A 14498-nucleotide genomic window follows, 5' to 3' on the forward strand; every position below is an offset into this window, starting at 1 on the left:
TCAAACCTAATGGGGCTGGCTGTCTTGGTCTGTCGTGGGTAGTTATTGCCTATGTTCCCTTCCCTTGGCTTTGTCCTCAGAGTGATCGCACACTCGGATAAGAACCGAATGACTGCCCACAACCTGGGAATTGTGTTTGGACCGACGCTGTTTCGACCTGAGCAGGAGGCTTCCGACATGGCGGCCCACGTGGTCTACCCTGGGCAGCTGATCCAGCTGATGCTCAACAACTTTGCTAGCCTCTTCACCTGACTCTGGAAAGGAGGGAGGAAGGCACTACCTGTGATTTGTCAGCTAGCCTTTGGAGGGGACTCACAGGTTTTCTGTAAATGTCCTCCCAAAGGACTCTCCATTTCCCACCGCCCGAGTCTCACTTGAGCTCTTGGCTGAGAGGGGTTGCCGAAGAGGAAGGCGTCGGAGCTTACTTCCGCTCTCCCCGACGTGACGCACGACGCTTGTTCTCAGCGTTCCTTTATTGTCAGGAAACTGTGTCATCATTAAAGTTTTTTTTTCCCCTGGAACATACATAGACTAAATACAGCCCCCAACCCAAACCTCCCATCCCTGGGTACCGCGTGTGTGTAGCCATTTAGGAGACGTGGTCCAGTTGGGGTTCCTTATCCTTTTAGGCACTAGAGTTGAGGAACTGCGTCTCTCCAGGCAGAGACCCCAGTAAGACACTCATGTTACCGACTGCCATGTTGGGGGGCCCGGAGGGAGGTGGGGTGTTTTTAGAGCTGTCCCCTTGCTCGTGGGAAGGAGGAGGGCTCAGCCCTTGAGCTTCATCTAGGATAGCCACAAAGTCCAGCTGAGTGTTGTCCAGGTCAAGAGAGTCCAGAGGGTTACACACCTGCCCTTCAGGGGGAGGGTACAAGGCAGGGCCTGCTCCTAACCTGCCCACTTCAGGATGCCCACAGCTGGGGTTGGCATCTCCCACCTTGAGGGGCCCATAGCAAGGTGGTAGCGGGGGCAGAAGCCGGGGTGGTGCTGCTGGCCTATGGGGAGGCCTGTTTACTCCCATGGTGAAAGTTTCATGGCACGGTGAAGGGGCAGGATAGGAGACTGATTTGTGATTGGCCAAAGCAGGTGATGCAAAGCCAGATCCAAACGTAGCTGCTGCTGCTGCTGCTGGGACCTTGGTGGGGCTCTGACTAACTTGAGAACCTCCCAGAAACTTGGGGCTCTGATATGGAAGTTCCTGGTTGGGGATCCCTCCCCGGCTTCTGCCCTCCCACAACAATTCCTGCTGCGACTGAACGTAATTACACAGGAGCTGAGCTTTGAGCTGTCCTGTGGAATGAGAGGAGGGGTTGAAATTGAGGCCAGGCCTGGATTCTAACGAGAGACAGTCATGGGGAGGCTGAGGGTAGGGACCTGACTGGAGATACTGGGGTGGAGGGAGCTGGGAGTGATGTGAAAACAGAGGCTGTGGGTCTGGGGACCCTTCACTGGGGTGGGCATTGAGGCAGGGTGCCAACCCGGTGGAGTCAGACCCCACTGGGCACCCTTGTTCTGGTTTTACTTGCACTTGTCCATAATGCTCAAGTCGAGGACACTGGTTATAGGCTGTACCTAGAGCCTTAGTGCCAGGGTACACCCCAGCATGTGAAGGAAACTCACCCCATGTTTCTGGGGTGGGATCAGGATAGGAGACCTGCTGGGCACAGTGGCCAGGGCCATAGTTGGTTGGTGGACCAGGCCCAAGAGGCAGGGAACCTGGACCCTTAGATCCATAAGACTCAGCCGCCGTCCCCTCAGGCCCCCCATATCCCAGAGTGTCAGCAGAAGAAAAGTCCATGTATGGGTTCAGATCATTGCCCATCATGGAAGTTCCAACCTCTAGCTCCCCCTGTAGCCCTCTAGTATCCATAGCAACATTTTCGGTGATGCTGGGGGGCTGTGGCGAATAGACAGAGGTAGGGAGGTGGGGATCGAAGTTCCGTCCTGTTGCCACACTAGGAGGCGTGTGTACACACCCCAAGCTCTTGAACCGTTGTACTCTAGCTGGAGCCGGGTGGTCAGCAGCCCGGGCTGGGTCACTGGCCCTCCTCGTGACCCCTGCATTGGGGTTGTATCCTGGGTACTCAGCTCGGCTTCTCCAAGGAGGTGCAGGAAGACCCCCGATCCGATCCAGGCTGTGTGCTGCAGTGGGTGGGGTGCCACTCCCCCTGGCTGAAGCATATCTTGCCCGGAGCATGTAGTGCTGGGCAGGTGTGAGGCCAGGTAGTGACGACGCCCCGTTCTCTGGTGGGGATCCCGGCGGGAACGGGGATGCCAGCGAGGACCGGCGGCTGACTGTGTACGCGGAGCTAATGCTGCTGGAGCTGCTGCTGCGGCGGTCAAGGGAGACCGGTGGGCCCAGACGTCGAGACACAGGTGCGCCTGCAAAGGAGAAGGAGAAAAGGCAAGTGGTTGGGAGTCCGTTGATTCTTACCCTGCCTTTTCCTCTAACTAGCCTGGGGGATGGAACCTTCGCCCTAGCTATGATGTCTGTCTCTTCCTTCCCCTACACTTACTCTCTGCTTCTGCTTCAGCAGAGATTCGAGGCCGTCATTGTTTGTGCATCGCCTCACACTCAGAGGGAGAACTTATCACAGATATATTAAACACGCTATCCTGCTACCGGTGTGCATCGCCACACCTAGCTATATATCACGGTTTTCTGATTGGTGGAAGGAAAAATGTCTTCAAGAAAGGAGGGTACTTTTCTTTTTCTTTTCTTTTCTTTCTTTTTTTTTTTTTTTTTTTTTTTCGGAGCTGGGGACCGAACCCAGGGCCTTGCGGTTGCTAGGCAAGCGCTCTACCACTGAGCCAAATCCCCAACCCCAGGAGGGTACTTTTCGACCGATTAAAAAAGATGCTAACGTGGGGGCTGGAGAGATGGCTCAGGGGTTAAGACCGCTGGCTGCTCTTCCAGAAGTCCTGAGTTCAATTCCCAGCAACCCTTTTGTGGCTCGCAACCATCTATAAAGGAAACTGATGCCCTCTTCTGGCATGGGGTTGTATATGCAGCAGAGCACTCGTGCTCAAATGGCAACCTCCTATCAGCCTCAGCTCAGTGCAGCAACACCTCCCACATCCGGGTCTCACCAGCGTGGGTTAAGCTGGGCAGTTTGAGACCCCGGGACCCTATTGGCCGGAGCTGATGCAGCTGATCCAGCCTGAGGTTCTCAAGGCGGCGAAGGGTGGAGAGTCCGGTAGCCGCAACGCAAGGTCCTTCATCCAAGCTGGACAAGTCCTCAGTGCTGCCCCCTGCGTTGCCGGCCATCTCCACGCCGCTGTCCGTGTTGGCCGCGCTGCCTGCTGGGGAGTGGTCACTGCTGCAGGAGGATTGTGCTCCAGGGCTCTGCTGAGGCTGTGAGGAGAATGAGAACAGAGAGGGTGGCAAGCGCCCCCAAGAATTCTCTCTTGGTGAATGGCTGAAGCCCAGTGATTGCTGAGAACAGGCGTGGGCGTGGGGGTGAGGGCAAGAGGTTAGGGTAAACTAGAAGGAACTAAGATGACCCCACTGGAGCATAGAGGCTCCATTCCTGAGTAGTCCTACAAGCCTGACAAATTTCTCCTTGCCTGCTTCCTCTTGTTAAGAATATACAAAATAGGGGGCTGGAGAGATAGCTTAGTGGTTTGCTCTTCAATCCCCAGCAACCACATGGTGGCTCACAACCATCTGTAATGGGATCCAATGTCCTCTTCTGGTGTGTCGGAAGACAGTGACATTGTTTTCACATACAATAAATAAATAAATACATCCTTTTAAAAAATACACAAAATAGGGGGGCTGGAGAGACGCCTCAGCAGTTAAGAGCACCTGAGTTCAATTCCCAGCAACCACATGGTGGCTCACAACCATCTGTAATGCCCTCTTCTGGTGTGTCTGAAGACAGCTACAGTGTACTCACATACTTAAAATAAATAAATAAAATATTTTTTTTAAAGTACACAAAATGTGCACGCCAAAAGCTTGGAACTACAAAGTGTTATCTGAGAGCAGGTCCATAGGGGCCTGAAGATTTACTTAGTGTAGACCATTTGCCTGGTTTGTATCCCCAGAAGCACCTCCCCGACAATATGTTGGACCAATTAAACAATTGATGACTATAACAGCTTCAGATTTGGAGTCACCCACGGAGCAACACTGAAACTGGAGGCAGGCAGGTTGGGGTGGCCACAGAAGACTGATGTGTACAGGAAGAGATAGATGCTTCGCTTCTAGGGAAGGGCTAGAAAGACAACAGCAGAGCAGAGCAAAGGCTTCCAATGGCTGGCTCACCATGGTGCCCTCCGGCACAGTCAGTCTGCTCTCTTCCCTGCCGGATCCTCCTTCCCTTTCTCGCTTGGGCTCCACTGTGGAGAGGGGCTGTGCCCGTGGTAAGGGGCCATCCCCTCGATGTCGTTTGGTCACGTGGGCATCCGGACCGTGCACAGTCTTGACATGTTTGCGGAGCGAGCTGGGATCTGTGTAGCGCTTGGTGCAGCCGGGGAGTTTGCACACATATGGCTTCTGTTGAATAGAGAGCCAAGCTGGAAGGCCAATGGACCAAAGCAGATGAACCCAAACAGAACGGGGGAAAGAAAGCTCCGAGGCAGGTGAGTGAGGGGGACACACAATCCCAGGAAGTAAGGAGGTGGGAGCTCTGAGACTAGTGAGGGCGGACACACAGCATCCTAGGAAGTAAGGGGGTGGGGGGCCCTCAGGTGGAGGAAATCCCGAGAGGCTTATAGGAGGCTTAGGTAAACAAATAGAAGTGACCCTCAAGGCTGTGAGGCCATGTAAATTCAGAAGCTGAAGGGAAGGGGTCGGGGTCTACTTTAGACTGACTCTTTTGCCGGTTAGTGTGGCAAGTGGGAACTGGTTTCTTACCTCTGTGGAGAGAGCCCTGGGTTAAAGGGGCTCTTTATGGGGGATACTTTGGCAGTAGCCAAAAGTATCGGATCGGGGAGTATATCTCAGTTTGAGCTCTCACCTCATTGGAGTGGGTCCTATTCTGGTGCTTGGCACGGTCACTGGCGTTGCTGAAGGCCTTGCTGCAGCCTTCCTGCTCACACATATAAGGCTTCTCACCGGTGTGCGACCGAAGGTGTGTCTTCAGGTTTTCGAGGCGTGAATAGGACTTCCGACAGCCTTCAAACTGTGGGATGTGAAGAGGCCAAGGGTGTTCTCAGACAGGGCATGGAGGGTTAAGGATTTAAACCAGGGAATATAAATGGATGGGGACCTTGGAGAATCCCAGGATTAGGGCACAAGGACAGACAGGAGCTAAAAGCAGAAAAAACTGGAAACAGCACAGGGTGAGGGACGGCTGTGAAAGTAGTGAGCATCTTGGAGCAGGTCACCCTGCACAGGGATTAGATGGTCCAAGAGTGGGGTCATCTGGGGGCCAGGCTTACACAAGTGTCTGTCATTAGTGCAGGACCTATCCACTAGGCAACGAAGTAACATGAGCACTAGGTGATTAAAAATGTTTATTATTATTATTATTATTATTATTATTATTATTATTATTATTATTTTGTGTATGTGACTATGCTGTAGCTGTTTTCAGACACACCAGAAAAGGACATTGGATCCCATTATACATGGTTGTGAGCCACCATGTGGTTGCTGGGAATTGAACTCAGGACCTCTCTGGAAGAGCAGTCAGTGCTCTTAGTCACTGAGCCAACTCTCTAGCCCCTATTATTTTGTGAGACAGGGTCTCACTGTGTAGTTTTGCTAGCCTTGAACTCACTAGGTAGACCAGGTTAGCCTCAAACTCACTGAGATATGCTTGCCTCTGCTTTCCAAGTGCTGGGATTAAAGATGTGCAGCACAGTGCCCGGCACATGTTTTCATTTCTTTTAAAATTAAAGGGGGCTGGGCAGTGGTGGTGCACGCCTTTGATCCTAGTGCTTGGGAGGCAGAGACAGACAGTTCTCTTGAGTTCAAAGCCTCCTTGTTCTACACAGCAAGTTCCAGGACAGCCAGGGCTACATGGAGAGACCCTGTCTTGAAAACCAAATAAATAAATAAGTAAATCCATATCAAAGGGAAAATATGCTTTTTGATCCAAAATTTTATTTTGTTTTGTTGCTTATTTACTTATGAGATCCGGTCTCACTGTGTCACCCACCATGGCTAGCCTGGACCTCATCATGTAGAGCAGACTGGCCTTAGATTCACAAAGACCTGCCGGCCTTTGCCTCCTAAGTACTGAGATTCAGGGTGTGTGCCACCAGGCCTGTCTTGTTTTGCGTTTGTTTGGTTATTTGTTTTGTTTTTAAAGATTCGATTGTTTTTGTCTACGAGTACTCTATCTGCATCGTCATCTACATGCCAGAAGAGGGCATCAGACCACAGGGTAATGAGCTACCATGGAGTTGCTGCTGGGAATTGAACTCAGGACCTCTGGAAGAGAAGACAATGCTCTTAACCACTGTTTTTGTTTTGAAACCTAGCTTCAAACTCTTTTTTTTTTAGCTTCAAACTCTTGATCTTCCTGCCTCAGCTTCACAAGTGCTAGGGCCAAGCCTGACAGCCTGCGTTTGATCCCTAGGACCTACACTGTGTAAGGAGATAGCTAAGTCCTGCAAGTGATCCTCTGACCTCCACGTACACACCTTGGAAAGCAAGCCCCCGCCCCCATAAAATGTAACATAGCATTTTATTTTATTTTTTTTCCCACATGGAGAGGTTTAATGAGAGAAGAAGAGCAGAGAAGAGGAAAGGCCAGCCATGAGCACTGGAGGGAAGCGGGGGTGGGGTGGGGTGGGGGTAGGGCGATGGGGAGAGAAGGGACAGGGAAGAGGGGAAGAGCAGGGAAGAACGAAGAGTAAGAGCAACATAGCATTTTATATACATCAGTGTGTTTATCTTTCTATCCATATGGTCTTCAGCAAGAGTTAACATTTGCTTACGAAGGAAGGGACTTTGAAGGCATGTCAACTAGGACCCTGTCTTGACTTGGCACCAATATAGAGAGGGATGGGTGCCTTACCGTGCACTTGTGTGGCTTCTCGCCCGTGTGTCTGCGCATGTGCACCACCAGCATGTACTGGGCCTTGAAGGGCCTCAGCTCCCTGGAGCAGCCTCCCCAGTGGCACACGAACTCCTTCCGCTCCCCGTGGATGTGCTCACTGTTGATGTGCTAAAGAGGAAGACGAAGAGGCTTTCCAAGGTCCCAGACACCACCCAGACCTTGAATGTACTCCCTCCAGCCCTGTACTCATCGTCCTCAGCTCCTCCTCTTGGGGGAATAGGGGTGGGGAACGCAGTTCACCCACACCTCAGGTCTTCTAGCCTTCTAGAGCAGACACTCTGGGCTTCAGTCTGCAGGACCAAGCATGCGATCTCTGACCTTAGTACCCTTGAACCTCCTGCCCTTCACTAGATCTCAAAGCTCCATTTAGTCTCCTTCAGGTTCCCACCAACTGCCTGTTACCCCCTGGGGCTCACGTGCACCAGCTGTTCTTGGGAATCGAACTCCTGGCTGCAACCATCCCAGCGGCAGTCCGTCTCATACACAGACTCAGGCTCAGGTTTCTCCTCTCTCTCCAGGTCCTCCCGTCCATCCAGCATCCCCAGCAGGTGATCCTAGGGCAAGAGAGACAATCCTTAGGGTCATTTGTGTGGCAAGTTTTGTTTCACTTGGGTCCCCGGGGAAAAGCCCCACCCTCCCCTTACCTGTGTGCTCGTGGAGTTGGGGCTAGACATGTCCCCTTCCAAAGGTTCCTCTGGGCACTTGCCAACCATGATGTCCAGCTCTGACTTCAGCTTCCCCAAGGGAAGAGGTGAGGGTATTGAGGGTGGAATAGTAAGAAGGGAAAGCATGTCAGGTCTTCCTGCCCTACAGACCCCCACCCAAATAGCAGGATCCTGTGAGTGTGAGGACTCTCTTCACAGCCTGTACTGGTGAGTGGTATGAACAGAGAGGTGCTCTCCTGTGGGAGAGTCCGAATCCAGGTTCCTAGTACCAAACGCTTTTATATCTGCTGTGTCCTTCACCTGCCCCCTGCTAAGTCTCCTACCCACTTATCCTGAGCTGGAGAAGACAACGTGGAGGGCCCCACCTGGCAGGTTGCACGTGGTCCTCGGGACTGGGGGTGAAGCATCATTGAACCCTGAGTAGAATCATGTGGAACACAGGGCTGGACTCCATAGGGAGGTGAAGTTCCTTTCTGGTGACTCATCTGAGGTGGGAATCCTAAAGAAGGGCTAGATGAAGAGGAGGCTGTTAGTTGAGAGAATCAGTCACCAGGAGCCCTCTCTCTGTTCTTCAGGATTCTGGAAGGGTTGGTTGAAGAAGCCCCAGGGAGGTCCTGAAGAGGGTTCCAATGCTTTGGGAGGGGAAGGACTAGAGTTGGGCTGGGGGTTTAAAGGGTCTGAGTCTTCTAATGGGTTTCAGTACATATCTTAGGGGCCTCTTTTTTTTTTTTTTTTGGTTCTTTTTTTCAGAGCTGGGGACCGAACCCAGGGCCTTGCGCTTCCTAGGCAAGCGCTTTACCACTGAGCTAAATCCCCAACCCCTCTTAGGGGCCTCTTAATTTGAGGCTGCCAGTACCTCATGGTGCCAATGGAGAGATGGCCGTAGGAACCGCCTGGAGATGTACAACGAGAGTTGATGAAAGCCACGAGGGAGCTGGGTGAGGTACGGATTACGGTTTGCAGGTCGAGGCTGGCGTCAGAGAGAGGCGAGATGGAAAGAGCCCGCTTCTTAGTCAGTTTGACTGAACTCCGAGGAGGAGGAAAGAGTGACCCTAGGGCAGGAGACAGGAGTTAAGATATAGTAAAGGGGGCTGGAGAGGTGGCTCTGTGATTAAGAGCACTTGCTGTTCTTCCAAAGGATCTGACTATGATTTCTGGCACCCACATCAGGCGGTTCACAGCCACCTATAACCGCATAACTGCATCTCCAGGGATGGTCCTACACCCTTGGCCTCAGGGAGGGCACCAGGACATGCACATACACAAATGCAGACACACACAGTGTTAAAATATAACATTAAACATGTACTGTAAAGGTACATGTATCCCTGCACTTGGTAGGTGGGGCCTCACTCAAAAACCACACTGCTTTTGCCTTGCTGCGTTTAGAAACTCTTGATCATCCTCCCATCCCCTTGTCTCTGGATGTTTCTTCCCTCGAGTTTGGCCCTTGCTTCCCCACCTTCTCCTGCACAGGAAGTCCCAGAGGGGCAGAAGTAGGGAGGGTTATCTGGGTTCTCACCCTCAGTGCAGCTGCTGGTCTCTCTGGCAGACCCATAACCCTGGGACCCTGACATAAAATTGGCTTGGTGGCAAAAGGGCAGACCAGAAAGTCCTAGAAAAGAGAGACAGCTGTAGCCAGGCATTTGAATGGGGGATACAGGGCTTATCTTGAGACCCTACATAAGATATGACCCCAGACTCCAAACATACATAGCATGGGTCACAAAATCCTCCTGTAGACAGGAAACTAGCATGGGGTAGGGATGGGGTGGGAGGGATCCTGGAGCTGGGCGAGACATCTGCCAAGTCCTCAAGGCCCAGAGACTGGTAAATGTTTTTACCTTCTGTTCCCATGCTGGGGACCCCTTGGCTGGGGAGGGGTCGGAGACAGCATGGCTCACCATAGCTATTGACTTGTGGTGAAGTCATTGGATTGAACATGGTGTCTCAGCGAAGGATGAGGGGCCCTGCAGAAAGGAACGTAGACCCACCAGTTACAAAGATGGAGAGAAACAGAAGCTAAATAACAAGTTCAGGCACAAATCCCCGGCTGGCATGTCCCTTGTGCCTCTGACCCCCATCTCAGAGACTGGTCATGGAAATCATCCCAAAGAGTGGGCAGAAGCAGACGGTCAGTCATGGAGGTCTCTTGGGGGTCTTGGATAGGAGCTCCTCAGTCTCTGTATGTACACGGGAATGTTAGGGAATAAACGATCCAACCTAAGTCGTAGGTGATTTTAGTGCCATGAGCTCTCTACTTGCTTTTCTTTTTTCTTTTCTCTCTACCGTTTCTTGTTCTGGCCATGGACCAGCTCTGAGGTGTGTGATGGTGGAACACACACACACACACACACACACACACACACACACACACACACACACACACACACAGAGGAAGGTCTGACTTCTGCCGGCTCATGCCCAAGAGCTCAATGCAATCTCTCCAGTGTCCAGTAGAGGGAGACCTCGCTTCAGTCCACATTGACTGGTGGGGCCAGAAGAGAACACAAACCATGTGTCCTCTCAGACCGAGAACTGTGTGTGGGAGGGAATAAGGCTTCAGAGCAGAGCGTCTCCCAGTCTGTTGAGTAAAAAGGATGGGAGCTAAAGTCATTCTGAGGCGGTCTGAATCTGGGTCTAACTATTCCTCTTGGTTTTGGAAAGGACTGGAAAGGGATTGTCAGGAAAGGCTTAATGAGAATGGGAAAACTAAGTCCTCTATTAGGCGAGGGAGGGGAGGCAAGGAGGGAGGGAGGGAAGGAGGAGCTGGTGCGAGGTCCACGTTTCCTCCTCAACAAGTTTTCACTCCACTCCAGGTTTTTCGGTCTTCCGGGAGCGGAGGGTGGGGTGGGGCGGGGTGGGGTGGAGAACCGCCGGGAGCGGGCCGGCCGGCGCGGTGGGTGATCCCGGGATGCTGGGATTTAGGGTGAGGGCGGGGTAAAATGGGGAACGGAACCCGGACCCTACGACCCAACCTAAGTGCTATAGCCTTTGCTAACTCCTCCTTTTTCAGCCGAGACCCGGATCCCGCATCCAAGACCTCCCAGCTCGGCATTGGCACTAATGTTGGGGGTGGGGGGCACAGCTGGCTGGCAGCTGGATGAGGGGGCACGTCTCCCGCCTCTCTCCTCTGTGACTCATTCAAAGGAAGGGGAGGACTTGCAAAGGACCCCCAGACACTAGATGTTCCCTCAAAGTTGTCAGTCTTATCTCCCTGTCCCATTGCCCGACCACCCCAAGAGACAGTATGAAAACGGGACGACAGCCCCCTTCGCCCACGCGAGCCACCGTCTACACTCACGTCTCCCCCCTTCATACTACTAAAGACATCGCTAACTTTTCCAGTTTCAGTAAAGGTTTTCTGGGCGGTATGAGAGCAAGAGAATTAGCCTCCCAGAGACCCGAATCATCTTCGGTGTCTATTTTCTAGAGTCCTCCACGAACCCCTTCTCCCCAACTCCCTGGAGTCGGCCCCACCCCCTTCTCCCGGTCCCGCCTTCCCCGCCCCCGTGCCTTCTCGGCCCACCCAAGTCGCCGCCGCAGGCTCTGGCTGCAGACCGCTCAGCTTCCCCGCCCGCCTGGGGAGCCCAGAAAAGCGGGGGGGGGGGGGGTGAAGGGTGGAACATTCTTCCCTCTCTCAGCGCATCCTGAAAGCAGGCAGTGGCGCCGGGGGGGCACTATTGGAAAGTGGGGTCCCCATAATAGAGTGGGAAAGAGAAGCCAGAAACTAAGAGAAAGAAGTGTCTGTGTAAATAAGGTGCGCCGGGAGAGGACACCTTGGATATCCTGGGTATCTCCGCCGGCTTCCTAAGGGTTAACCCCTATAGACCCCCGGGAACCCCCTAGTGACGTCAAGAGCGAGTCGGAGACGTCTGTCTGGCGGGGATGCCCAGGGAGATAATGGAGGGGGGTCCCTCTGAACCCCGCCCCCTAGGGAAAAATCACCCGCGTTCACGAACTTTTCTCCCAGAAAACTGCTCAACTTTCTCCGCGTACTGGAAAGAAAGACCTATACCATAAAGTCTCCGGTTCTCCAGATGCCCCAAACCCTCGGTCTCTACGGAGTTTCCTTCCCTTGATGCTGTTCTCAAAGCTAACTGTCCTGGGTTGATTGTTTCAGGGTCATGGGGCCTGAAAGAGGATTCAGAGCGGGGAGCAAGGGCAGGCAGGGTGGTCTGAGCCAGAGGAGGGGCCTCGGTCCCCAGCTCCCGCTTGGGCGGGGGGCCAACCGGGATACACAAACTGGCAGTGGCCAGTGGTCCCGCTCTGCCCCAGTAGGGGTCTCCTGGCGCCTGGCTTCAGCTGCCCCGGTGGTCCTGAGGTCAGAGGGTCAAAGCAAGGTCTCCCCAGCTCTTGCTCTTCCTCAGGGCCCTGCCACAGTCCTTGGGACTCGGAAGTCCAGAATTCCTAGGGATTTTTCTACCGCCTACACTGCATGTTAGGAAACCCACCCAGCCTCCTTCCGAGTCCAAACCCACTCCTTTGCCCCCAAACCCCATGTGCACATCTGTCACAGCCACAGGTCAGGAGTCCAATCCCAGCCCGGCCCTCGGGGTTTTGTTGCCTGGCACACTCCTGTTCCCACCACACTGAGCGCTCCCTTCTTTTGCGGTGGGTCCCGACTTAGAAATACTGACGTCTTCCAACGGCGCTCAGAGACGCACCTGGAGTTCCCTCTACCACGCAGACCTCCAGCCTCTGGCCGTCCCAACTGCCTCTTCATCCCAACCTCAAGAAAGGGAGAGATTTCTAATATGTGGGAAAGGCGCGGACAAAGAGACCTGAGACAGACACAGACTGTCAGAAGGAAGGAGGTGCAGAGAAAAGGAGGCACAAATTTAAAGCAAAACAAGAAAACACCAAAACTTCTTAATAGCTCGCCCCAAACTCTCCCATCCCATATTGCCTCTGCGCCCCAGGTCTCCTTCTGGGATAGGGTGAGTCCCTAGGCGTCAGAGCATCTCCTCAGCTCCCTCCCCCATCGCTCCCAGGTGGTCTCCCGCCTGCCCCCCTCTCACCTCTGTCGGGGCGCAGGGCTCGGGATGCGTGGTCCAGGGCTGGAAACTGGGCTGTCGGGGGGAGGCGTGTGGCGGGGAGGGGGGTCACAGGGCCACTGCAGCGCAGCTTCAGTGCCACCCCACCCCCCAACCTGGCCCCCAGCCCTCCCGCCGGCCCAGCCCGCCGGGCCGCGAGCCGGGACCACCCGCGAGAAGCGCAAACTTTTTTTCCCCTTTGCAAAAACTTTTTTTCGCTCTTGCCACCCGCACGCCGCCGCTCTTCCTGCTCACTTCCCTTGTATATCCTTCCTTCGGGCTGTTTCTAGAAGATGAGCTGGGGTGGGTAGAAGCTAGAGAGGGGGTGCCGGGCTTATGGCACCCCCAGGACCCCCAGGATCCTCCCCCTCCCTTGAGGGACCCTATACTGCCTACTACCCCCCCCGCCCGAACACGCTGCTCTTGGTGGACAGTAAATCCCGGAGCGGATCCCTGGATCGGCTGTCCTCGAAGAGGCTCTGAAAACATTGAGGAAAATATTGCGCGGCGGGAGAGGGAGGAGGAAAGCTTACCCAGAAAGTTAACTTTGAAGGTCTGGCCGTCGGCTTTCATTGGTCATAATTGAGCATTCTCCATGTTGTGGTCTGGAGGCCAGTCTCACTCTTTGGATGGAACGTGTAGGATTTGTAGAGTTGGGGTTTGGGCGAAAGAAGTTGGGTTGACTGTGGTAGAAAGTTGTTGGGTTTTTTTTTGTTGTTGTTGTTTTGTTTTGTTTTTTGTTTTGTTTTTGTTTTTGGTTTTTTGGTGTGGCGCGCGACCTATGAAACATGAAAGAAGAACACGGGCTGGAGTTCTGAGTGCAGGATTTGTGTTCACAGATCACTGAAGGTGCCTCTGTCTAGAGTACTTCTCTGGAGAAACTCCGTTCTCCATCTCCAAATTTTGGACACAGTTGCCACCTCCACGTCTCTCTCTCTCTCTCTCTCTCTCTCTCTCTCTCTCTCTCTCTCTCTCTCTCTCTCTCTCTCTCTCTCTCTCTCTCTCTCTCTAAGGCTTTTCGCGCCCTCTGCTGGTAATCTTGGCACATGGCACTCCTCGGAGTCGGAATGATTGCATTGGGGAACTTAAGGAAATTTGACAGGTTCCGATTCCCAAAGCACAGGGAGCTGAATGAGCTCAAAGAAACAGAAGGGCACACCATAGAGATCCCTTAAGGTGCCTGATGGGGGAGGACCCTGTCTCTTTGACTTTGTGTTACCATGGTGACTGGACACAGGAAGAGGGCTGCTATGTCAGTTTCCCACCTGAGAAAGAAGCAAAAGTGTGGCAGGGCAGGGAAGAGGTCTTTGTTCAAACAGATCTCAGAGCTGTTTTAAACCACCTTCTTGGGTCTGCAAGGTAAGTGTGTTTTTTTAAAAACAAGATTAAGATGAAGAGGGGGACATGTTTGAAACCTTACAAGTGAGAGTAGTAATTATTAGGGTGGGAACAGAAAAGGAACAAACCTGCCACTCCGTATGACTGACAAGTTACATCCATGAAACTTACAAGGGACCCACAGCCAGGACAGGTCAGTAACCACAGAGAAAGAGCTCTACATGCGTCACGTGACTCACCTTGCACAGCTGGACAACTTCAGAGCCTTTTGGTTTCAAGACCCCTCTGCAGCCTTCTGAAATCTGTGGGAAGGGATACTTCTGTGTTCTGGCGCCAGGCTGTTACACTTTAGTCCAGGCTAACTCGGAATTCACTCAGAAGCTGACCCAGGCTGACCTCAGACTCACAGCCAACTGGGCCTCAGCCTCTCCACTGCTACAGTG

General features: G+C 53.2%; 2 protein-coding genes across 18 annotated transcripts in view; one reads left to right on the top strand and one right to left on the bottom strand.

The window, feature by feature from the left end:
• The window catches only part of Arhgap9 (Rho GTPase activating protein 9), an 8314-nt gene extending 7760 nt beyond the window's left edge, over nt 1-554 (top strand). For 10 of the 13 annotated variants that reach the window (XM_006241466.4, XM_006241465.4, XM_006241464.5 and 7 more), the window contains one exon: nt 81-521. In XM_006241466.4, coding sequence (XP_006241528.1) covers nt 81-85 — 5 coding nt within the window. In that variant the 3' untranslated portion in view covers nt 86-521. Of the gene's footprint in view, nt 1-80 lie in introns of all 13 variants that reach the window. The other 3 variants (NM_001080789.2, NM_001012198.2, NM_001414956.1) reach the window with 1 other exon arrangement.
• On the bottom strand, nt 455-13106 carry Gli1 (GLI family zinc finger 1). Of its 5 annotated transcripts, none has more exons than XM_008765375.4 (13): nt 12703-13106; nt 12349-12413; nt 9526-9651; nt 9204-9296; nt 8538-8733; nt 8047-8191; nt 7661-7750; nt 7433-7570; nt 6975-7124; nt 4965-5129; nt 4271-4501; nt 3091-3355; nt 455-2382 (listed from the first exon to the last, which is right to left on the bottom strand). In XM_008765375.4, exons 3-13 carry the CDS (start codon nt 9623-9625, stop codon nt 626-628), a joined length of 3330 nt encoding a protein of 1109 aa, XP_008763597.1. In that variant the 5' UTR covers nt 9626-9651; nt 12349-12413; nt 12703-13106; the 3' UTR covers nt 455-625. The 5 variants fall into 5 exon arrangements, with proteins under 5 accessions (XP_008763597.1, XP_006241504.1, XP_006241505.1 ...); XM_006241442.5 differs by having other exon boundaries at nt 12349-12465; XM_006241443.5 differs by lacking the exon at nt 12349-12413.
• Between the last annotated feature and the right edge of the window lie 1392 nt (nt 13107-14498).

Source organism: Rattus norvegicus, chromosome 7 (assembly GCF_036323735.1).
Source record: "Rattus norvegicus strain BN/NHsdMcwi chromosome 7, GRCr8, whole genome shotgun sequence".
NCBI lineage: Eukaryota > Metazoa > Chordata > Mammalia > Rodentia > Muridae > Rattus > Rattus norvegicus.